Genomic DNA, 25,567 nt, shown 5'->3' on the forward strand with positions numbered 1-25,567 from the left:
AATTTGAGCACTCAGAGGTGGGGCTGAATGTTGTGAGCACTGCTATGCAACGCCCCCTGTGCTCTGCACACGCCCCCTTCCCATTGACTGACAGGGCTAGACATCAGGCTGGGGGCAGAGCTGTGTCCTGGCTTATACATATCTACTGTATATATATGTATTATACACACTCTGTTATAGTTTCACCACACTGACATCTGCTCAGAAAGCTGATATACATATCACTGCTGTATTCACACAGAATGTATGATCATACAGACATCAGTTATGTGTGTTAGCTTATAAGTATAGAAAAACCATGTAACTCTATGTGGTAATGCTATAGCTTAGAGGTTAAGCTATTGGTTTTTCATGTAGAGATCCCAGGTTTGAATCTTAGGAGAGATTTTGAAGAGCCGCTTTAAAGACTGCTGTACACCAGATCCATCTTGAAGGAGTTGTACTACGGTAATAGAGACCCAAGAGACTTGCATCTGTACTTGCAGCAAAATGAGGATCCACAAAGTATTGACTTTCAGGAAATTAATACTTATGCACATTAAAGTTCTTTAGTGCTTCTGTTAATTATTACTTGAGTCACAATGAAAAACTATTTTGTGCCTTCAAAACGGTAGGAATGTTGTGTTAATCAAATGCTACAATGCACCCAAAAGTCCATTTAACTACAGGTTGTAATGCAGCAAAACGGGAAAACTCCAAGAGGTGTGAATACTTTTGCAAGGCATTGTAGGTGAAACCACTGATTCTGAAGATGCAGATTTTACACTGGCATTCAGTTGCAGTAAGCCTGCAAAGGATCCCACATGCTGTGGGGAATGCAAGTGAACAAAAAAATGCATCTTTTCACTTTTCCAACCGTTACAGCAGTCTGTGGGGTAAAACATAGGGACAGATTGTCTTTAAAACAATAGGCAAAAGCTTGCTTCAAATTATTGGAATAGTTTTTTTTTTTAATCTGTGATTTCTTACTCTTAATTGTGCTTCTTTATTTTCTACTTCCAACACACAGGATGGAATTTGCCATTGATAAGTTGAAAAGAACAGGGAGCCAAAGAGGAGCCTTTATTCTTCGCTGCAGCCCTAAAGAATTTAACAAGTACTTCCTTACATTTGCAGTAGAGGTAATGCGATGCATATGATGATAACATGCATGGGTTATAGCACTGTAGTCATCACTTGTGTCATCTGTGTGAATACTACTAACCTCACTTAAAGAGGACCTTTCACCAGAATTAAACTTCTAAAGTAACTATACAGGCATGTAGAGCGGCGCCCAGGGACCCCCCTGCATTTACTGTTATACCTGGGCGCCGCTCCGTTCTCCCATAATTGCCTCTGGTATCTTCACAGTTAGGCTCCACCCAGGGGAACCTGCTATGAGCTGAGCGCTGTGATTGGCCAGCGCTGCAGCATGGGAGAAGGAGGTGCCTGGGCGCCGCTCTACATGCCTGTATAGTTACTTTAGAAGTTTAATTCTGGTGAAAAGGTCCTCTTTAAAGGGGTTTGCCCCTCTTGGACAGGATATGCCCCCAATGTCTGATAGGTGCAGGTCCCACCTCGGCGACCTGCGCATATACTTAGAACGAAGCCCGCAAAGTGGCAGAGGGTGCACCGCGTCAGTCCCATAGAAAAGAATGGGAAGCACAACAGACAAGAGCAGCCACCGCTCCATTCACTTCTGTGGGGCTCGGCCATTTTCAACAGTCCATATAGAAGTGAATGGAGAGCTGCCACGCATGCACGGTGCGCCCTCCTGCAATTTGTGGGCTCCGTTCTAATTATAGGTGCTGGTTCCAGAGGTGAGACGCACACCTATCAAACATTAGGGGCATATTCTAGCTATATGCCCCCAGTGTCCAAGATGGGAATATACCTATTTAATAATCACAGTATAAAGAGGAGCTTTAACCACTCCCAATATGTCTGTTTTAGTAAATACTTGTACAGCATCTTTTCTCACAACTCTTTATTGTGCCGTTCCTCTGTTATTCCTCCTAGTTATTAAGAAACATCTGAGTCTTTCTGTTCCCTGCACAGTCTGGCATTGCCAGCATGGATTGGACAATAAATTGGCTCACCAAAAGATATTAAGGTGGCTGTGGTTGCACATACCCTGTCTATTCTGACATAATAATATATCCATAATACAATATCTACTGTACATGATATACAGTGTGTATGTATATGTGTGTGTGTATATATATATATATATATATATATATATGTGAATGATATAACTAAAGTAAAATTATATCTAAACAAGATAAAAAATGTCCAATACAAATAAAAAATACACTCCTAGTGTGGGAGATTTTGACCACCATGGGGGCCCTCGCAGTATAGGACTCCTGATAAATAAAAAGTATCAGTCCTATCCACACAAAAATAAAGAACGGAGACGGAAACCAAATACGTTCATGCTCGTGAGCCCTTAGTGTAGATTAGCTGACCTTTTTCTTAATGTACACTGAAGAGTCTTATATGAATCTATTTAGTCAGTTCTGCTTTAATAACTACAGGAACATTTGTACATTTCTACTGGATCACCATCAACGTTATCCCTCAGCAGCTTGCGCAGTCCAGTTTCTCCTGTATGTTCTCCCAGTGCGATCAGGCACAGTATGCTCTTTCAATTGAAAAAAAATACAAGTTTTCTCATCTTCAGAGTGCTCCCATTTTCTGATCACATCAAAGGGATCTACTATCTGGTAATGTAATTGGTTTAATGTTAAATGGAATTCTTTTACGATATATATGAGTGAAGCATCGGAGCATTTCCTTGCTCCGATGCTCCCCCTTGTCACACTGCAGCGCAAGCCTGTGTTTGTTTACTGCCGATGACGTACAGGGCTTCACATCACCATGCTAAGTGGAGATTTCCGCCTAGCAGTGAGCCCGGTGATGTCTCCGACACAGATAGGCGGTCTGTAGCACTGCCATGGGCTGTTTGGGAGGCAGGAACTATGCTACTTTGCATAGTACCCGCCTCCAAAACAACTTAGGGCATCACCATAAACCACCCATCTGTGCTGGTGACGTCACCGGGCTCACAGCTAGGCAGAAGTCTCCGCTTAGCATGGTGATGTGAAGCTCGGTACGTCATCAGCAGTAAACAAACAGAGCCCTGCGCTGCCTGATGAAGCGTGACAAGGTGGAGCATCAGAGCAAGGAAATGCTCCGATGCTTCACTCATATATAGTAAGATTAAAAAATTAAAGAAAAGCTTATACCGGCGTTCAACCCTGAACCCGGAGAACCTCTTTCAGGGCAGTGTGTTAAACCTTTTTATGAGTAAAAGTTTGTAATATTAAAGAGCAAGGGTATATGTACCATATAGAGATAGGATTGGATTCATCCCTTATCCCTTATTTTTATGAGCAGTGAGAGCCTGGTCAGGTATCCCCTCCCCAGGATCTTGGAAAGGTGACAGATATAATAGTTTTATTGTATTAGTGTTTGTAAAGAAGAAGAAAAAAAAATAAAGCATGCATTCTAATTACGGCATCTGTAAAGTGTGTTTACATGTATACATAACCTTGACTAGCCTCAACAACCCAGAAGAAACCAGCCACGACTTATGTTGCTGACTGGAAACTGGAGCAACACTGAAGCAAGTTTTATACCTAAACAGCTTTATTTAATAAAAACATTTAGATCCCCAATGCTATATCTTCCTAATGTGTATGTGTTTTTCCCTCTACTCCGCACAGCGAGCTGGCGTGCCCGAGTATAAGCACTGCTTGATAACAAAGACTGAGACTGGAGAATACAACCTCCGAGGGGCCAAGAAAAATTTTGGCACGCTAAAAGATTTGTTAAACTGCTATCAAAAAGAAACTGTCCGATCTGATGGCATCATTTTCCAGTTTACACGATGTTGCCCCCCTAAAACTAAAGGTCAGAATTTATATATATATATATATATATATATATATATTATACATGCAAATATTCATCAAAAGTATTAGAACAGAAATTTAAGAAAGATGATTTTAGCTCTTGAATGTTAATTTAGCCTGTAGATAACTTAATTTTCTTACAGCGTTGGTCTGCTTAACACATAATAAGAAAATGTAATAAATAAAGCTAATCATTATTTATTGGACAATTTAAAGGAGTTGTCCAGGATTTGGTATTGATGGCCTATCCTTAGCATAGGCTATGTATATCAGATCGGCTGGGGTCTGACAGACTGATCAACTGGTTGTATTTCTGGTGCTGGAACTATACAGCCAGGGCCGGTGCTACCATAAGGCAGACCAAGCGGCTGCCTTAGGGCGCACACTGGGGGAGGGCGGAAAAATGTGACATGGAGGGCTGATGTGACATAGGGGGTGATTTGACATGGAGGGGGAGAAATGTGACATGGGGGGCTGATGGCTGACATGGGGGGCTGATGGCTGACATGGGGGCATGATGGCTTACATGGGGGCATGATGGCTTACATGGGGGCATGATGGATGGGGGCTAATGGCTGACATTGGGGGCTGATGTCTGACATGGGGGTCTGATTAAGATTGGGGGTCTGATTGGGGCTGTGAGATGAGATCTGATTAACATTGGGGGTCTGATTGCTGGTCTGACCTGAGGTGTAATGGAAAATATAAAACCTAGGTCTTATAGGGCAAAACATTTCAGTCCTCAAACCAGCGATTGTCTGAAGCAGAGAGAAGATACCAGGACCACACAGAGAAGAAGCCAGCTGCTGCAGACGGGACCAGGGCCAGGTGAGCTGCGAGGGGGGGGCGCCAAAATGTAGCTTTGCTTGTGTTGGCAAAAATCCTTGCACCGGCCCTGTATACAGCCCCATCCAATGTGAAGTGGATGGAGCTGGTTACTGCAGTCTGCTCACATTGAACTGAATTGGAGAAGAGCTGCAGACACAAACTCCATCCACTATGGACGGAGTTGTGCAGTCTCTGCGCCAACTTCCAGCACTGGAGCGGCAACTAAACAGCCGATCGACACCATTTACAGGGTGTCAGACCTGGTCTGATATTGAAGGCCTCTCTTAAGGATAGACCATCAGTATCAAAATCCTGGACAAGCCCTTCAGTTGTTGTTTCAGAGTTAAAAAACTATACCTGAGGCATTTGGAACTAAATAGAACACTGAAGTTCTTGATATTTAAAGAGGTCATCCAAGACTTAAAAAGACCTTATAGAGAGGTTGAACCGTGGTGGAATTCATTCTTACCTGGTCCCCACCGCTAGTTTCCAGCTTATTGCTCCCTGGCACTCTCTGTTGCTGCACAATCCTCTGGCATCAACATCCTGTTGACGGACGCCACATGACCGCTGCAGCCAATCATTGGACGCAGCAGTGACCTGTCATCTGTGCGGCACCTGACCCATTGTGGAGCTGCACAGACAGCCAGGGAGCCAGAAATCCAGCAGGGGCCAGGTAAGTATGAACCCCACCGTGGGTCAGTCACTCTCTGAGGTCTATTTAAGTTTTGGATAATGCCTTTAATGTGATTAAACAATTTAAAAATAATATTGAACATGATTCCATTATGCATTTAGTATCTAGATAAACTACTTGACTCTCAGATTCCTTGGCAGCGGATTGCTTTGTGCAGTTCATGCTGACAGACTGACAGTTCATAGTCTGGTGCCAAATCGCACTTGACAATTTTACACATTGTGGGGAGATGTTTTTCTTTAAACGTATATATTTTTGCAAAACATGTTTACCTTGTATACTTCCGGTTTGTATTATTTTTTATTTTATTTTACAGAGAAATCAAACTTGATTATCTTCCGGAGCAACAAAGTTTCAGACTTGCCTGCGTCGCCCTCCTTACATCGACACAATAATGTCAGTCAAATGGTCTTTCACAAGATCAGGAGCGAAGACTTGACTTATGTATGTTATTGTGTAATCCTATTCATTGTTACATGGGTTTTATGTATAAGGCTTAGTGTGGGTTCACATCACGTTTTATGCCTCCATTTGACGTATACATTGGAGAAAAAAAAGATACAAAAATGCAACACACCATGTTTTTGTATCCTGCACAGTCTGTTAAAAAAAAAAATGGATACGTGTATGGCATCAGTCTGAGGCATCCTTTTAACATATTTATTTTTATTATACGTTAAAAGGATGGGAAAAATGTAACGTGAATCCGCCCTTAAAGGGGTTTTACCATCACATACAATATGGGCATATCGCTAGGATATGCCCCCATTGTCTGATAGGTGCCGGTCTCACCTCTGGGACCTGCACCTACAACGAGAACGGAGCGGGGAAATAATGGAGGACGCACTACGCATGCTCAGCCCCCCTCCATTCATTTCAACGGGGCCACCGAAAATAGGCGAGCACTGGTTCGGCTATTTCTGTCTGCCCCATAGAAATGAATGGGAGCAGGGGGCCACGCGTGCACAGTGCGCCCTCCATTTATTTCCCCGCTCCGTTCTCAGTGTAGGTGCAGGTCCCAGAGGTGGGACCCGCACTTATCAAACAATGGAGGCATATCCTAGCGATATGCCCCCATTGTTTGTGATGTAAATTCGCCTTTAAATGGGTTTCTTCCAAAAACAGCATCGCTCCTGTCCACAGACCATGTGTAGCATTGCAAAAATAACTGCAATCAGGGTGGATTTGATTTAAATCAAACCGATTTAAATCACGATTTAAATCACTAGTCAGTAAGGCTTGATTTAAATCATAGTTTTTTTACATAAAGATTCATATTTGGACAATTTTTCTGTTGTACTTAGGAAGGAGAAAAATAATCATTACCTTAATAATATCAATTTAAATAGGATTTATTCAAGTGAAACAATAACATTACAGCATGTTATTTGCTTAAACACCCATGTTTGTTGCAGTGTTTGCATTTTGCACGCATGCGTGCCTTACCGATAGGTAAAGGAACTTCATTAAAATATTGCCAAACTGTGTCTCTTTTACGGCCTGCTGCCATTATAGTTTTTTTTCCTCCAAGGAAAGAATGTGATAAACCTCAGGTCATACACACAAAAAGATCCAAAGACTTGTCTGTCTGTGGCTGTGCAGTACTGTGCTCAGAAAGTTTCACTTTCATTTTGTAGTACTCCTTGTCTGCTTGCCTTTTCCTCCTTACACTTAGTTTCACTTTCTTCTTGGGCAGATCTATTCCACTCCAAACAATTAGAAAAATATTGTTTATATTCTATTCACTGAACTTTAAACTTAGCACTGAAGGGGTTGATTCTGTATTTATAGGTTTGTAGAAGTTGGGATTAAGATCTTTTTCTCAACTCTTTTAATGTTATAAATTCAGTTTTGAGAACTCCAAAATTAAACCAAGCATCTGTGATAATATCTTGTAGGAAGAGAAACTACCCAGTAATCTTACAAAAACCTCTGGAAGAGCATGACATTGTGAATGGATTAATGGAATTTAACAAAACAATTAAACATATACAGCCTTATTCTACATAATTAAAAAAAAGTAATCTTTATTTCATAATGAAATAACCTTTGGATGGTAATATATTTTCCTCAAAAAGCATTTTATATTAAAAAATCTGATTTAAATCAAAAATATCCGATTTAAATAAAAAAAAAAATACGATTTAAAGAGGACCTTTCACTTGTATACAAACTAAAAACTAACTCTATCTGTGGGCAGAGCGGCGCCCAGGGGTCCCCCTGCACTTACTAGTATGCCTGGGCGCCACTCCGTTCGCCCGGTATAGGCTCCGGTGTCTCAGCTCCGTCTGTTGTACTGGACTTATTTTTTGTAGGAGGCGTGTCCCTTGCTGCAGCACTGGCCAATCGCAGCGCACAGCTCATAGCCAGTCTATGAGCTGTGTGCTGCGATTGGCCAGCACTGCAGCAAGGGACACGCCTCCTACAAAAAATCAGTCCAACACAACAGACGGAGCTGAGACACCGGAGCCTATACCGGGCGAACGGAGCGGCGCCCAGGCATACTAGTAAGTGCAGGGGGACCCCTGGGCGCCGCTCTGCCCACAGATAGAGTTAGTTTTTAGTTTGTATACGAGTGAAAGGTCCTCCTTTAAATAAAATAAAAAATCTGATTTTTTTCGATTTAAATTAAAAAAAATCATTGATTTTTATTCACCCTGACTGCAATACAATACACCATACTTGGACAGTTGTGGTGCAGTTTCTGAAGGCAGCCATCTTTTTATAATCTTGGAAAACTTTAAAAGAGTGTCTGTCAGTATGATCAACGATATTAAACCAGGCATATTGTGTTTTGGCAAAATAACGCATTCCAGTAGGAATGCCTGATTTTTGCGAATGTGACAATGTGCATGCCAGCAGTCATTGGTGGCAGCGAAGCCTCTGGAGATGGAAGCAATCACTATCAGGGGATAAAGAAATACTGACCTTTAAATTCTCCCAACAGCTGTGCTCCTCTGCTGTCAGTGCAGCTGCCGACGCGTGCATTTCCGGGTGGACTGATGTCACCGGTGGCTTCACAGACAGCGGAAGAGCACTTGCTCCCTTCTACAGAGCCAAGACACTAATGACTGTTTCCACCATAATAACACTGGACTACCTATGATTAAGTCAGCCACAGTGCAGGCACCAGAAAACAGGGCTAAACGATATTTCTAGCCCTGTCAATCAAAGAGAAGGGGTCGGGGGGATGAATGGAACAAAGGAGCATAGCAGTAGTGGTGCTCCAAGAGCTACGAATGGCCCCCCGGTGCCAAAATTGGTCATTTGTATAAATATAGGAAGTAAGATGTGTTGGCAGCAGTTCAGCCTATAGACAAAATACATATATCAATGTAATCAGCATGATCAACCCTACCATGCAGTACGCCTGGGCTTAATAGGGTAGATCATTCTGACAGATGCTCTTTAAATAAATTCTCACTTGAAAATGTGACACCAACTACTATATATTAGATTTGGTCACTTGGGGACCGCCCAATGACTTTAATTGTCGGAACGGTCCCTTCAGCGTCATGTATAAACGGTTGCAGAAATGTGATTATGCTGGCGCTCTGGCCACTGCTGAACCCTGTGACGGTTGCTGTACTGTACAGGGCAGGAGATGATTTGTGCTGCTCGAAGAAGAACATTCGCACTTTGTGTGCAGCTTTCGATCTTTGGCATCTCTTGATCCTATTAGAAAAGCAAGAATTATTTAAGAAGCTTTGTTCTCTGCCACATAGTCAACCCTACTTCTGGATATTGAGAAATACAGATTTTATTGATTGCTATACTTGCAGGAACCTCTTCATGTAAAGATTATTGTTAGTGATCTAAACAATTCTGTTAATCTTTTGTCTGTAGTATACTTTGGAACTTTTCTCAGATATTGGTGGTAAATGTAGTAATCCTATAGTTTCCTTTTGTGTGCGAACAATACATAGGAGGAAAAGCATGGCACCAGTGAGGAATATTTGTATATGCCACCCATAGATTTACAGATGGGGGCTTAGTTTGTGGCAGTTAGTGCCCAATGGAATTGAGAGTTTGCTTTTAATATTTATAAGCCTTTACATTTATACCCCTTATAGGCTGAAAATCTTGGACAGGGTACTTTTACGAAGATATTTCGAGGAAAACGGGAGGAAATAGGAGACTACAATCAAATCCATGAAACAGAAGTTCTTCTCAAAGTCTTGGATAAATCACATCGCAAGTATTCTGAGGTTTGTTTTAGAACTGTAGAACAGGAATGAGAGATTAGAAATTCTATAGATAATTAGACAAATAGATAAATTAATTCATCGTCATCTGTTCAACCTTTCTGTTCCATTAATAGAAATTGTATAATATAACTAGATGGTGTCGTTTCTGAAGAAACCACAGGATGTTGGCTTGAAAACGCTAGAGATATAAGCAAAGTCTGTTTAACCTGGTTTATTAAAATTTTAACCCAAGTCACCCAATGACTGACTGACTGCCAAATTTGAGGACCCTGCCATTAACAGTCAAAGAGCGGCAGTAATTAAAATGTTCCCATATAAAACGAATGGCTGAAATGTGATTGGCTGTTAAAGGCTCCACCCACTTTTCCTAAATTCTAACCACACTCACCCATTGACCCATGGTGCCGGTTTGGGGACTCTGGCTTTCGTATTGTAAGAATAACAGCTTTTTACATTTTCTCATTGAAGTCAATAGGGAAACTCTGATTGGTCGTTTGTGGCTCTGCCCACTTTTTAAATTTGAATTCCCGTCACCCAGTAACCATATGTACCAAGTTTGAAGACCCTGCCATTAACCGTGTAAGAATGGCAGCAATTTAAATATTCCCATTGAATAGCACTAGGTAATATTTGATTCTGTTTTAAGCTCTGCCCAGTTTTCCGAATTTTAAGCCCAGTCTAGGGTTGTTGCGGGTATCGAAATTTCGATACCCAATCGATACTTTTGTCCCGGTATCGATACGATACCGGGATTTCCGTTTTTTCGATACTGGGCTGCGCTTCTGCGCAGTCTAGTATCTCTGAACATGAGCGCGCTGCTATCGGCGCTCTCATGTTCTCTCTCAGCAGCACGGGGAGAAGGAAGCTGTCCTCCCTCCCCCCTGTGCTGCTGCCGCTGCCACCAATGGGAAGAGGGGGATGGGCGGCAATGAGAAGAGAGGGGCGGAGGAGGGGCGGCAATGAGAAGAGAGGGGCGGAGGAGGGGCGGGCGCACTGCGCCACCAATGATAGGATTATTTCCACACAGAGCGGCGCACAGCGATGTCCCAGCACTCACCATTAGTCCTGGGCGCCGCTCCGTTCGCCCGCAGTGCCCCATTACTGTCTCCTCTCCTGCTCCACATGCTGCTGATTACTATCGGAGCGATGGGAGGAGACATCAGCTTCACTAGTGGGCGTTCCTTCTCCCTGCGCTGCGATTGGACAGCGCTACAGCCAGGGAGAAGGAACGCCCACTAGTGAATCTGATGTCTCCTCCCATCGCTCCGATAGTAATCAGCAGCATGTGGAGCAGGAGAGGAGACAGTAATGGAGCACTGCAGGCGAACGGAGCGGCGCCCAGGACTAATGGTGAGCGCTGGGACATCGCTGGGCGCCGCTCTGTGTGGCCTGATAGTGAAAGTCTGGACTCATATACAGTAGTCAGTCTTTAACACATACAGGAGGCGGGTGCCGGCAGCAGAATCGCATTGCCGGCACCCTGCCCCTGACAGGGAGCTGCGATCAGCGGCAGTTAACTGCCGCTGATCTGCCAGTACCTGCCTCCTGTATAAAGGGGTAATTATCATTGGTGGTGCAGTGTGCCCCCCCCCCCCTCAACCCCCCATCCCATTTGTGTAAGCCTGGGGCTCCGATCGGTTACCATGGCAGCCAGGACGCTACAGAAGCCCTGGTTGCCATGGTAACATCCCTGATGCTGTGTGCACAAAGCACAGAGCAGCAGGGACAGTGTGGAGTCCTATTCACCCTGATAGAGATCTATCAGGCTGAATAGGAAAAGGGATGAAAGATCCCAGGTTCTAGCCCCTAAGGGGGGAAATAGTTATTAAATAAAAAGTGTAAAAAAAAATAAAAAAAAACACTAAAATATGAAGTATAAATCACCCCCTTTTCCCAATTTCACATATAAAATATATAAATAATAAACATATTACATCGCCACGTCAGAAAAGTCCAAACTATTAAAATATATAAAAAAAATCTAGGTGGTGAATGCCGGAACAGAAAAAATAAAATAAAAACTGCGCGATTCGCCATTTTTAAAAATGAGGAATGCACGTGGCTTTTTTTGTTTATTTTTTTCGCGTGGTATCGAATGGTATCGAGTATCGCAATACTTTTTCATGGTATCGAAACCGAATCAAAAATTTGGTATCGCAACAACTCTAGCCCAGTCACCCAGTCATGGTTTGTGCCAAGATTAGGGCCTCTGGCTTTAAAATTGTGAGAATGGCAGTATTTAAAAGTTTTACATTGAAGTCAATAGGTGAAATCTGATTGGCAGTTTTAGGCTCCACCCTCTTTTTCTGAATTTTGACCGCAGTCACCCAGTGAGTAATTGTGCTAAGTTTGGGATATTTGGCATTTAAACTGTGATAATAGCAGCAGTTTATCTGTTTTTTTATTAAGCTCAATGGCTGAAATCTGATTGGCTGTTGTTGCCCCGCCCCTTTTTCCCCTAATTGTGAACCACAGTCACCCAGTGACTAACAGTTTAAGGTTTGGGAATTATGGCACTTAACGTGTAAAAATGGCAGCAGTTTTATTGTTTTCTATTAAAAATCAACGAGTGAAGTTATTGGTTGTTGGTGGCTCCACCTTCTTTATCTGACTTTGAAGTGGAAACACCCAATGACCACATTTGTGATATTTGAGGTCTATGACATCAATAATGTGAGAAAAATCAATCAAATAAATCTGATTGATTGTTTCTGGCCCTGCCCACTCTTCAGAATTTTAATTTCAGTCCTCCAGTGACCAATTGTGCCAAGTTTGAGGACCCTGCCATTAACAGTCTAAGAGCAGCGGCAGTTTTAAATTTTCCCATTTAAACAAATGGCTGAAATTTTATTGGCCGTTGTAGACTCCGGCCACTTTTTATTCATTTTAACCCCAGTCACCCAGTGACCCACGGTGCCAAGTTTGGGTATTCTGGCTTAAATACTGTTAGAATGACAGCAATTTAAATTTTCTCATTGAAGTCAATAGGGAAAATCTGATTGTTTGTGGCTCCGCCCACTTTTTAAAGTCCCCAAAATGTGACAGAAATTTTTTAGGTTGACCCCATGACTAAGTGACCCAAGTTTGGTGAGTTTAACTTCAAAGCTGTACGAGTGGCAAAAGTTTACAGTTTTCCAATAAAGGTCTAGGGCAAAAAGTGGGGTCTTCGGGGGGCCGCCCCACGGGCACAGAGGGTGGGATCGGTTAACAAAGCACAAGGAACCTATTCGGGTATGTGCCGAACAAGTGTGAAAAGTTTGGTAATTGTACTCCTAAAACTAACACCAACAATATGTGGTCCGAGTTTAGGGAGCGTAGCTTCAAAACTGTGCGAGTGGGAGCGATTTGAAAATTTTCCCTGTCAAAGTCAATGGCAAAAAAGGCCTCTTGGGTGGTCCGGCACGGAGGGTGGGATCGCCTATTAAACCACAAGCAACTTACTTCACTATAGGTCGAAGAACTGTGGAAAGTTTGGCGTTTGTAACTCCAAAACTGTAGGAGGCGTAGCGTATAGAAAAAAGGGGGGGAGTGGGGGGGGGGCAGAGAAGAATAAAACGAAATAATAAGCTGAAACAATCGAATAACAGTATGTGACAGAATAACAGTATGGGACAGGCTTTTTCAAGCAACATAATAAACAAAAAATCGAAGAACAATATGTTGGCCTTTCAAGCCAACATAATTCAAAGTGATTCGTGCTAAAACCTTGGATTTCAGAAATGGTCCTCTTGTAATACTTTCCACAAATGGTGTTATGTTTTCTTTATTATTGACATTTTACATTTTCTATGTGATTTTCAGTCCTTCTTTGAAGCAGCAAGTATGATGAGCCAGCTGTCGTACAGACATTTGATTTTGAATTATGGTGTCTGTGTATGTGGAGATGAGAGTAAGTAGAATTTTTGCTTGAAAGTTAGTAAACCCTTCAAAATATTTTAATTTTTTTGCATAAATTTGACCTAAAGTAGCAGTAGTAGTCCTGAAAGTAGATGAAGATAACCAAATCAAATGAGTCAAAAATATCAGACCTGGTCTTTTATTTATTAAGGAAAAGTGTGAGTGGGCGACCTGTGGGCAGGCTGTTTGGCAGCTGTTTTCGTTTGACCAATTCTTGGCATATTTGCCGGAATTATTGTTGGATGGAGCCTTACAAACATCCCGCAATGCTGGAACAGTCTTAGAAAAAGATTTGTTGATGCTCATCTGGCTGGAAAAGTTTACAAAACCATCTATAAGGCCCCTTTCACACGGGCAAGTTTTCCGCACGGCTGCAATGCGTGAAGTGAACGCATTGCACCCGCACTAAATCCGGACCCATTCATTTCTATTGGGCTGTGCACATAAATGGTGATTTTCACGCATCACTTGTGCGTTGCAGGAAAATCGCAGCATGCTCTTTATTTTTCACACAACGCAGGCCGGGTGAAAGTGCGGATGCGGTGCTATTTTCATGGTTATAATAGCATTCTTGATACAGAATTCTAAGTAAATTAGGGATGGAGGGATTAAAAAATAAAATAAAATAATTAAACTCACCTCATCCATTTGTTCGCGCTACCCGGCTTATCTTCTTTCTTCTTCTTTGATGACCTGGGAGGAAAAGGACCTTTGGTGACGTCACTGCGCTCATCACACGGTCCATAACCATGGTGATGGACCATGTGATGAGCGCAGTGACGTCACCAAAGGTCCTTTTCCTCCCAGGTCATCAATGAAGAAGAAAGAAGATAAGCCGGGTAGCGCGAACAAATGGATGAGGTGAGTTTAATTTAAAAAAAAATTTAACCCCTCCATCCCAATTTTACTAAGCATTCTGTATTTAGAATGCGATTATTTTTCCTTATAACCATGTTATAAGGGAAAATAATAAAATTCACACAACACCAATCCCCGAACTTCTGTGAAGAAGTTCGGGTCTGGGTACCAAACATGCTGATTTTTCTCACGCACGTGCAAAACGCATTAAAACGCTTTGCACTCGCATAGAAAAAATCATGCATTTTCCCGCAACGCACCCGCATCTTGTCCGTCCCTCACACGCGACGCCCGTGTGAAAGAGGCCTAAGAGTTTGGACACCAATCCACAGTCACACAGATGTGCACAAAAAGTGCACTCCCTTCTCAGGAGTGGCCATTCCCAAAGTAACCTCTAAGCGGCTAAATGCCTCACTCACATTATCACTAATCCACCGTCAAGAGGACACAAGTCAGGAACGCAAGGAGAAAGCCATTGGTATCGAAAAAGAACATTGCTAGCCCACCTGTAGTTTGCTGTAGATCACCTATGGAACAACTATGGGAACAATGTGAGTCATTTACTATACTGAAATACGCCTAAAGTAGGCCTTTTTCAGGCGCAAATAGCGGCACAACGGTTTGTTGCCCTGCTGTCTGCTACTTCGCCCTGCTCGCACCAGGTCTAAAATTGTGGGCCCGGCGGGGAAGGGGACAGGCCAGCAAGCCCATCTCATCGTCTGTTTTAGGCGTAGAAAATGTTCTAAATGTAAGACAGCTCGGAACCTGTATTACATTTAGAACTTGCCCAGGCCCCTCCATAACTTTGGCGGAACCACAGCCAGCTATGGGTCTTTAATAAGACGGGTTCCTAAAATGCCGGTCTTAATAAATGTGCCCTAATGTTTTGTGGATGGATGAGACCAAAATAGAACTTTTTGGTTTAAATGAGAAGCATTATGTTTGGAGAAAGGAAAATACTGCCTTCCAGCATAAAAATCTAATCTCCTTTATGAAACACAGTGGTGGTAGTATCATGGTTTGAGTCTGTTGTGCTGCATCTAAGCCAGGATAGCTTGCCTTCCTTGATTAAACAATAAATTCCAAATTATACCAGCAAATTCTAAAGGAAAATGTCAGGACATCTGTCCAGGAGCTGAATCTCAAGAGAAAATGAGAAGCAAGACAACGACCCTAACCAACACAAGTCATTTTTCCAAAGAGTGGTTAAAAGGGTTGTCTGGGTTCAGATCTGAACGCGGACATATCCCCTTTTTCACCCAGGCATCCCATCTGAGATGAGCATCGGAGCATTTCATGCTCTAATGCTCTCCCTTGCACTGTGCTGAATCGGGCAGGGCAAGGGCTTTTTTGTTTACATTTTTACACTGCTAGGTGGAGGCTTCTGCCCAGCAGTGTTGCCGGTAATGTCACCGGCACTAATGGGTGGGCTTTGGCGCTGCCCTAGCTTGTTTTTGCCGGTGACGTCACTGGGAACACTGCTGGGCAGAAGCCTCCGCCTGGCAGAAACCCAGTAAATCACTGAATCTGCAGAAAAAGCTCCATAAGAATAAATGAAGGGTGGCCATGCATGCGTGGTGCACCCTCCGCCAGTTTGCAGGCTCCGTTCTGAGTATAGGTGTGAGTCCCAGAGGTCGGACCCGCACCTATCAGACATTGGTGGCATATCCTAGCGATTATGACCCCAATGCCCAAGATGGGAATACCCATTTAAAGCTGTTTTGTGCAGAGGAATAGGCTAACATTCCTCCAAGCCGACGTGAGGGATTAATCAACAGTTACTGGAGTTCCAGTTATTGCTGCACAAGGGGCTTACACCAGATACTGAAAGCAAACGTTCACATACTTTTGACACCCACAGGTATGTGATAATGGATTATTTAGACCAAGTCGAATATTAAAATTTACTCATTTGTTTGATTTGGTTATCTTTGTCTACTTTTAGGACTTGTGTTAAAATGTACAGTAGTCAAATTTATGCAGAAATATAGAACATTCTAAAAGGTTCGTAGCAAAATGACGGCTGCTGTTTGCGGTAGCCTGTATTATGTCTTTGAAATGTGAGATAAACTGATGCTAAAAAATTTCTCGACAGCTGTATTATCAAAATAGGCGATTTTCTGCAATTAGATATGTATTAAGAGGAATTGCTCTATATATATCTATCTATCTATATATATAATCTTACTCAAATACATCCTACTTTATACATCTGACTCCTATGTACAGTATACAACAATATTTCACAGAATTCTTGGACTAGGAATCTCCTTAAACAAAGTTTAATCCTCCAAGCTGTCAAAAAGAATCATTAATTTTTTTATTGGTCACAGCCCTTGCTATGGCTCTGTTCACACTTGCATCATGCCTCCCTTTTTATAGCGGAGTCATCATATCTACAGCATGCTGGATCTGTTTTCCGAAGTATCTGGGTTAACATTTGCAGGCTCCATTGACTTCAGTCGAGTTTGCTATGTTTCTGTTTATGGTTTTGACATACAGTGCCTTGCTAAAGTATTCACCCCTTGACTTTTTTCGTGTTTTGCCTCACAACCTGAAATTAACATGGATTGTTTGAGGATTTGCATAATTTAATTTACAGAACATGCCCACAACTTTGAAGATGTTTGTTTGCTTAAAAAAAATATAAAAAATAAAATAAAAATTGGACAAAATAACGGAAAAGGTCAATGTGCATAACTATTCAACCCCTAAAGTCAATACTTTGTAGAGCCACCTTTTGCGGGAATAACAGCTCCAAGTTGCTTTGGATAAGTCTCCATGAGCTTGCCACATCTTACCACTGGGATTTTGCCCATAACTCCTTGTAAAACTGCTCCAGCTCCTTCAAGTTGGATGGTTTGCGCTTGTGAACAGCAAGTCTGACCACAGATTTTCTATTGGATTGAGATCTGGGCTTTGACTAGGCCATTCCAACCCATTTACATGTTTCCCCTTAATCCACTCAAGTGTTGCTTTAGCAGTGTGTTTAGGGTCATTGTCCTGCTGGAAGGTGAACCTCCGTCCTAGCCTCAGATCACGCACAGAGTGGTACAGGTTTTGCTTAAGAATATCCCTGTATTTAGTACCATCCATCTTTCTCTCAACTCTGAACAGTTTCCTAGTCCCAGCTGCTGAAAAACATCCCCACAGCATGATGCTGCCACCACCATGTTTCACTGTGGGGATGGTGTTCTTTGGGTGATGTGTTGAGTTTTCTCCAAACATAGGGTTTTCTTTGATGGCCGAAAAGTTTAATTTTAGTTTCATCAGACCAGAGCACCTTCCTCCATACATTTTGTGAGTCTCCCACATGTCTTTTCGCAATCTCACAACGTGCCTTTTTGTTTCTAGCTGAAAGTAATGGCTTTCTTCTGGCCACTCTGCCATAAAGGCCAGCTCAATGGAGTGTAGGGCTTATTGTCGTCCAATGTACAGAAACTCCAGTCTCTGCTGTGGAACTCTGCAGCTCCTCCAGGGTTCTCTTAGGTCTCTGTGCTGCCTCTCTGATTAATGCCCTCCTTGCCCGGTCCGTGAGTTTTGGTGGGCGTCTGTCTCTTGGCAGGTTTGCTATTGTGCCATGTTCTTTCCATTTGGTTATGATAGATTTGATGGTGCTCCTGGGGATCATCTGAGATTTGTATATTTTTTTATAACCTAACCCTGACTTTTACTTCTCAACAACATTGTCCCTTACTTGTTTGGAGAGTTCCTTGGTCTTTATGGCAGTGTTTGGTTAGTGATGCCTCTTGCTTAGGTGCTGCAGCCTCTGGGGCCTTTCAAAAAAGGTGTGTATATGTAATGACAGATCATGCGACACATAGATTGCACACAGGTGGACACCATTTCACTAATTATGTGACTTTTGAAGGTAATTGGTTGCATCAGACCTTTTTATGGGCTTCCTAACAAAGGGGGTGAATACATATGCAAATGCCAATTTTCTGTTTTCTATTTCTAAACAATAGTTTTATTTATATATTTTTCTCATTTCACTTCACAAACTTAGACTATTGTGTTCTGATCCATCACATAAAATTCAAATTAACAAAACATTGAACTGAAGGCTGTAGTGTAACAACACACGAAAAAAGTGAAGGGGGTGAATACTTTTTGCAAGGCACTGTAAAACATAGCATTGCAGTTATAAAATCCAGAAAAACAAATGGCCCAGAACCCCCAAACACAATTGTGAACAGAGACACAATTACAGGAAACCGAAGAAAGCAGCAGTTGACAGTAGGTTGCTGCCATGCTTGCCGTGGGATACGTTCTTATTTATTATATGGCTAAGGGCTCTTTCACACTTGCATTCTTTTATTCCGGCATAGAGTTCCGTCGTCGGGGCTCTATGCCTGGAAGAATCCTGATCAGTTTTATCCTTATGCATTCTGAATGGAGAGAAATCAGTTCAGGATGCATCAGGATGTCTTCAGTTCAGGACCGGAACGTTTTTTGGCCGGAGAAAATACCGCAGCATGCTGCGCTTTTTGCTCCGGCCAAAAATCCTGAACACTTGCCGCAAGGCCGGATCCGGAATTAATGCCCATTGAAAGGCATTGATCCGGATCCGGCCTTAAGCTAAACGTCGTTTCGGCGCATTGCCGGATCCGATGTTTAGCTTTTTCTGAATGGTTACCATGGCTGCCGGGACGCTAAAGTCCTGGCAGCCATGGTAAAGTGTAGTGGGGAACGGGGGAGCAGTATACTTACCATCCGTGCGGCTCCCGGGGCGCTTCAGAGTGACGTCAGGGCGCCCCACGCGCATGGATGACGTGATTGCATGGCACGTCATCCATGTGCATGGGGCACTCTGACGTCATTCTGGAGCGCCCCGGGAGCCGCACGGACTGTAAGTATACCGCTCCCCCGCTCCTACTATGGCAACCAGGACTTTAATAGCGTCCTGGCTGCCATAGCAACACTGAACGCATTTTGAAGACAGATCCGTCTTCAAATGCTTTCAGTTCACTTGCGTTTTTCCGGATCCGGCGTGTAATTCCGGCAAATGGAGTACACGACGGATCCGGACAACGCAAGTGTGAAAGAGGCCTAAGCTCTGGCCTTAAAAGTAGCAATTGTAATTGTATGCATTTGCTAATGATTACCTACTTCAGTATCTGTACTTCAACTGTAAATGCCTAGACACTGTATAAAGGGGTTGAATTTAGTTATTTGCAAATGATCGTAGAGTTGACTGTGTATTAGAACATACTTAGTCACCTATGGCATCTTTTCTGTTAGGTATTCTTGTCCAGGAATATGCAAAATTTGGCTCGCTGGACATTTACTTGAAGAAAAACAAAAATTCGGTTAACATCATGTGGAAATTGGAAGTTTCAAAACAGCTGGCTTGGGCCTTGCATTTTCTTGTGAGTAGATACAGGTTTCTTAGTAAGTATGCACTGCTTTGTCCAGTAAAGGGAGCCGGTCAGCAGAACATGGCCCAATATTTAAGGCACTTTTACAGAATTTTTTATTTTTTTTAAATGCATGGCTCTTCCGGTTATTCTAAAATAAAGCTTAAAGCAATAAAGATAACTTTGTAGATACCTTCCTTCTCAAGCAGGGATTGCTGTACGCTTAAGTTTCTTTCACCCTGCACATCACTGAACTTACAGGTTATCCATTTTATTACTTTTCAGAAAAAAATATAGTATTATTCACTAACTATTGAAAAGGTGAAGCCCATTTCTTTCTGTCACAAATATCAGAGAAACTTCTGGGCCTTCATAAATAGGGTGTTTATCCTGAGCACCATACTTTTCATTGTAAGTGAGCGAGCTCCAATAGGCCTACTGCAAATCTTCTCAATTGTCTCCCTAGGCCCTCATTTATCAAAAACTACCCAACGTAAAAACCAGCTTTGCTGCCGATTAGTATCCAATTGCAGTTCAGCTGTCATTTCTGAAACTGTTGTGGAAAAATGGAAAGCTGCACTGTGATTGGTATTTCCTCTTTAGGAACTTATCAGAGTGCACATATGGACACCATATACTGCATAACTGTCATAAATAATATTTTATAAATTGCTACACATTTTAGGCAAGTTGTAAGAATTCTATTTTAGTAGATCTTAAAGAAAAACTGCATGTTTGCGGTGCAAAAGGCTGAGGTACGTTCACTTTATCAGTAGATGAGCAGATGTTCCCAGAACCAGACTGAGGCCTATCAAGAGTTCGTTTATAGATGGTTAGCCCTACCCTGCTTATGTGGTTTTACAGGGCGACCAGGTTTGGTGCCCTTACTTGACCTGGAATGCTTCACGGGACTAGGGTTGTTAGTGTGTCCTCATATAACCTCATGCTGTGCATTCAGACATCCTTTTAGGAATATACACTGGAGTACTAATTTCTTAGTAGCTGTAGGTGTAGACTGGTATTCCACATGAATTTTGTGACATGGCTTAGTAGATTCATCAGACATTCAGATCATTGCATTTGCAGCATATTGCAGAAACTATTGTGATTTGTAGAATTTAATAGTCTTAGACACACCGTTCTTTTTATGTATACATGATCAATTGTTTTGTTTGTTTTTTCTCCTTGGGCAACTATCTTTATGATCGAAAAGTTTACCGATTTTTAATGATAATTGATCGATGTATACAAGTCTTTACTTGGGGGGGGGGGCAGTCAAATTAATAGCTATTTTGGGTACAGAAAATAAAGTTACATTTTTTTTTTTTGTATTATACTTTCTTATCTTAGGGTACTTTCACGCTAGCGTTTTTCTTTTCCGGCACTGAGTTCCGTCACAGGGGCTCTATACCGGAAAAGAACTGATCAGTTTTATCCCCATGCATTCTGAATGAAGAGCAATCCGTTCAGGATGTCTTCAGTTCTGTCTTTTTGACTGTTCAGGACGGAGATAATATCGCAGCATGCTACGGTTTTATCTCTGGCCCAAAAAAACTTGCCTGAATGCCTGAATTCTCCATAGGAATGTATTAGTGGATACATCTCGTTTGTCTGCGCCACGTGACTGAGGTAATGATTTAGGGTACTTTCACATTGCGGCAGAGTGATCCGGCAAGCAATATACCGGAATGCTGGATCCTTCCATCCTGTCTGCGCATGCGCAGACCGAAAAAAGGGTGAAAAGAATAAATGCCGAATCCGTTTTTCCGGATGGCACCAGAAAGACGGATTCGGCATTTCAATGCATTTGTAAGACTGATCAGCATCCTGCTTGCCGGATCACTCTGCCGCAAGTGTGAAAGTACCCTAAATCATTACCTCAGTCACGTGGCGCAGACAAACGAGATGTAAAACAACAAAGGTTTCCACTGAATGAGGACTTGATACAGAGAGAAACTGGGAAATCGGATAACTTTCCATTATACAAAAGATGAGTTATTTGCTGAAACTGAAAGGCTATGGGCACCATTGCATCAGTTTGTGCACTTATGTGAATAAAATTATTTTTGTAATTGATTTTCATTAAAACATTTCCAAGCCTTTATCTTCTGGAGCGTACATGTGGTCACATGCAATGTGGCGGCTCAGTGCTATTCAGAGTGAAATCCATTATATCAGCAGTCTGATAGCTCCCTATGTAGCCTTATGTCTGGTCTGATCGATATTTTCAGCTGACATTCTTATGATTTAAGCTTTAGGCAACATTCATACGGCTGTATCCATTTTGTGATCTGCAAAATGCAGATACAGATGATGTGCATTCCGCACTTTCCGCAGGCCACATTGTCAGAATTCCTATTTTTGTCTGCAAAACGGGCAAGCATACAACATGATCTATAATTTGCAGCATGGCCACACGGATGCAGGCATCTGAGGGATGACATTCCTGTGCTGTCCACATTTTTGAAGCCCCATAAAAACGAATGGGTCCACATGTGGTCTGCATCAAATGTGGACGAATGGGAAATAGGCCTTATTTGTTGTAAAGCTTTCTGCTGAAAAGAAAGCTGAGGAGAACAGAGATACAGAGAAGGCTACAGAGCATAAGACAAACGGTGAATAAACAGATTTGCAACTTATTATTTTTTATTTTATTTCAGTGTGCTTCTGTTTTGGCTAAATGTATAAAGCATTGATTTTCTGTGTAGTATGTTAACATTGGGTAATTTGTGTGAATAAGCCATTTTCTGTCTGCGATGGTGGTTAACATACATGTTGTGCAGATAAATCTGTTTTCCCATCTGCATCAGAGTCTCCATTCAAGGCCTCCATCGCAGATTCCTTTAAAAACAGCAGACCAAAAAGTCTTGGAGGACAATTTTGGCCGCTAAAATGTTGGACGCTCAAACAGACCACACTATAGTCAGTGTGGTGCCATCTGCCTGTGTTATGTACCAGATCCAGTACTACATTATAGGAGCAGAACAATGGAGATCAGCAGCACCAAGCCCTTATCTCACAATTCTTTTTACAAGTTTGTGGTAATATTTTTGTCATTTTTTTTTTTCTTCTGCTTCCTTTTCATACATTAGGAAGATCGGAATCTTGTTCATGGCAATGTGTGTCTGAAAAACATTCTTCTGATCAGAGAAGAAGACCGGAAGACAGGAAATCCCGCTTTCATTAAGCTCAGCGATCCAGGAATCAGCATTTCTGTTTTGTCAAGAGACAGTACGTATATTCAACTGGCAGTTGTTTTGCTGGTACAGGCAAGACTATGGGCGTCATTTATTGACCAGAAATACGCCCATATTAAACGTATTTCTGGCTCAGATTGCGGCGCAAAGGTCCTTTGCGTTGCAATATTCACATTATCACCGCTCATGTCAGGTCTGGTTTTAGCGTAGAAAATGGTCTAAATGTAAGACAGTAAGGAAGCTGTCTTACATTTAGAAGTGGCGGTGGATCCGCCGCAGTTATGTAGAGGCGGCGGCCTCTGCATAAGGCCGGCGGATCCACCACCAGCTAAAGGGCTTATTAAGACCGGCATCTAAAAGGAACCCCTATATCGGGGGTAGGCAAACTCTGGCACTCCAGCTGGTGTGAAACTACATCTGCCAGCATCCATACTTGCTCTTCTCTTCTCAGAACTCTCACAGAAATGAATGGAGCATGCTGGTAATTCACAACAGCTGGGGTGCCAAAGGTTGCTGATCCTTGCCCTATATGTTGTATATTTTTTGGCTGAGATCTGGCTTACACGCTTTGCTTTCCAGCGCAGGCCATGGAAAAGTGAGGGTCTTGTCTACCCTTCTCTCATTCTTTTACTTGGACTTGGTATAATAGTCTTTACTTAGGAATCTAGGTGGAAGTTATCATTCCCTCCACATCAGTTCTCAGTGTGCAAAAAAAGTGCAAACCTTGTGTTTATGACATTTTAAGCACCATTGTTCCTAAATCTAGGCACAAGTAGCTTTTCTACACTTCCCTCAACACTTTCCCAAGAAGGGGACCTGGTAAGGTCATGAAGAGAGCGTGGTCAGTGAGCCCCGAATTAATGTTTTACAACCGTTTTCGGGCGTGAAATATATAAATTATAAGTTTTACTGAATCTTTTTCGACAGAACTATATATAAATCTGCTCAGCTCCTCCTGCTCTATAACATGCCTGCAGACTGCACTGCATTTCATGGCGACAGGTTAAGGAGGCCCTGTCACCAGGAACAGCATTTTTATTTTTTAAATCATTTCAATCAAAAATTGTTTGTGACTACATTAACAAAAAAAAAAAAGTTTGTATACTTTGTCCTGTATGCAAATTACCTAGCTCCCTAGGAGTCTGATTAGAACTTCCTGGTTAGGTCAAGTATGGGCAAACTGCGGCTCTCCAGCTGTTGTAAAACTACAACTCCCAGTATGCCCAGTCTGCCTACAGCTGTCAGCCTACAGCAGGGCATGATGGGATTTGTAGTTTTACAACAGCTGGAAAGCCGCAGTTTGCCCATCCCTGGTACCGTTAGGTGATTTCTGGCATGCTTAGCGGATTTTCACTGCAGTATATGGGATCGGAATGCGAGATCTCGCTAGTTATCAGGAGATTGTATGGCTCTGACAAAAGGAGAGTCATCTACAGCCATACTGCAGCAGTTATTTGGCAATAACCATTCATAAAGCTGTTCAGTTAGAGCTGCAAGATCTCACGGTCTGGCTCCATATTCTGCTGTGGGGGATTGTCAGAAGCCAATGAGCCTGCCAGGAATCGCCTAACCAGGAAGTTCAGTCCTGAATATTGCAGACAGTCATTTGCCTCCAAGGATGCAAGATCTTAGAAAGGTTTTTTTTATGCTTGTTCGGGTGGGATCACATCAAGTTTTTGCCATTTGTTTAACATATACGTTGGGAAAAAGATACAAAAGTGTAGCACTCCGCACTTTTCTATCCTGCAGTCCACTCAAAAAAACCTTTACGTTGACGTATACTTATTTTTTAGAATGGAACCCTATGATGAACGGACGCCACTGTATTGCATCTATTAACGTATACTTTTTTTTGTATACATTAAAAACATGATGTGATGTTATATACTCAGTACTTTACTGTTTGTTTGATAAATTGTAGTTTTCATTCGGTGAACTGTATTCAAAAATTGGAATGGAAATTAGGCATTGACGGCAGCACTCTGGGTGAAACTATATCTCACTGTTCCTATCTCTCTGTTTTCCCTTTAAGTCCTTTTGGAAAGGATTCCATGGGTTGCTCCTGAGTGCCTCGATAATCAAAAAAATCTCACCCCGATGGTAGACAAGTGGAGTTATGGCACCACCTTATGGGAAATATGTAGTGGTGGTGATAAACCGCTCAGTGCACTGGATTCTCAAAGAGTAAGTCAGAACTTTACATGAATCCAAGTTTAGTATTTGGTATGTTAAAAGTTGTCTAACTCTGCTGAGAAAGCTAATATTGCTAGGCCATATAAGGTCAGCCCTAATTCATTCCCAACTATTGTATTGTTGGAATTTAAAATGTTGATTTACATAGATATCTGTAGATTTAATTTGCCTTTACCTTCAATTAAGAATTTATCATTACATTTAAGGAATATTTGTGTTTTAATTGTCTTCTAGAAATTTCAGTTTTATGAAGATCGCCATCAACTCCCCACACCAAAATGGATTGAGCTTGCCAACCTCATCAACAGTTGCATGGACTATGAGCCAGATTTCCGTCCCTCATTTCGAGCAGTTATAAGAGAACTTAACAGCATGTTCACTCCAGGTAGGAATCCTTTGAACTGAAGCTATGTAGCGGCAAGATTGTTGA

General features: G+C 42.2%; 1 protein-coding gene across 5 annotated transcripts in view; it reads left to right on the forward strand.

Moving 5' to 3' along the window:
- The window catches only part of JAK2 (Janus kinase 2), a 327,031-nt gene that overhangs the window by 273,561 nt on the left and 27,903 nt on the right, over positions 1-25,567 (forward strand). For all 5 annotated transcript variants that reach the window (XM_044272134.1, XM_044272099.1, XM_044272108.1 and 2 more), the window contains exons 9-17: positions 1,010-1,121; positions 3,711-3,897; positions 5,741-5,868; positions 9,498-9,632; positions 13,434-13,521; positions 19,632-19,759; positions 22,840-22,978; positions 24,977-25,128; positions 25,372-25,522. In XM_044272134.1, the coding sequence (XP_044128069.1) occupies positions 1,010-1,121; positions 3,711-3,897; positions 5,741-5,868; positions 9,498-9,632; positions 13,434-13,521; positions 19,632-19,759; positions 22,840-22,978; positions 24,977-25,128; positions 25,372-25,522 (1,220 nt within the window). The remainder of the gene's footprint in view (positions 1-1,009; positions 1,122-3,710; positions 3,898-5,740; positions 5,869-9,497; positions 9,633-13,433; positions 13,522-19,631; positions 19,760-22,839; positions 22,979-24,976; positions 25,129-25,371; positions 25,523-25,567) is intronic.

This window comes from Bufo gargarizans, chromosome 1, assembly GCF_014858855.1.
Source record: "Bufo gargarizans isolate SCDJY-AF-19 chromosome 1, ASM1485885v1, whole genome shotgun sequence".
In the NCBI taxonomy this organism is placed as follows: domain Eukaryota; kingdom Metazoa; phylum Chordata; class Amphibia; order Anura; family Bufonidae; genus Bufo; species Bufo gargarizans.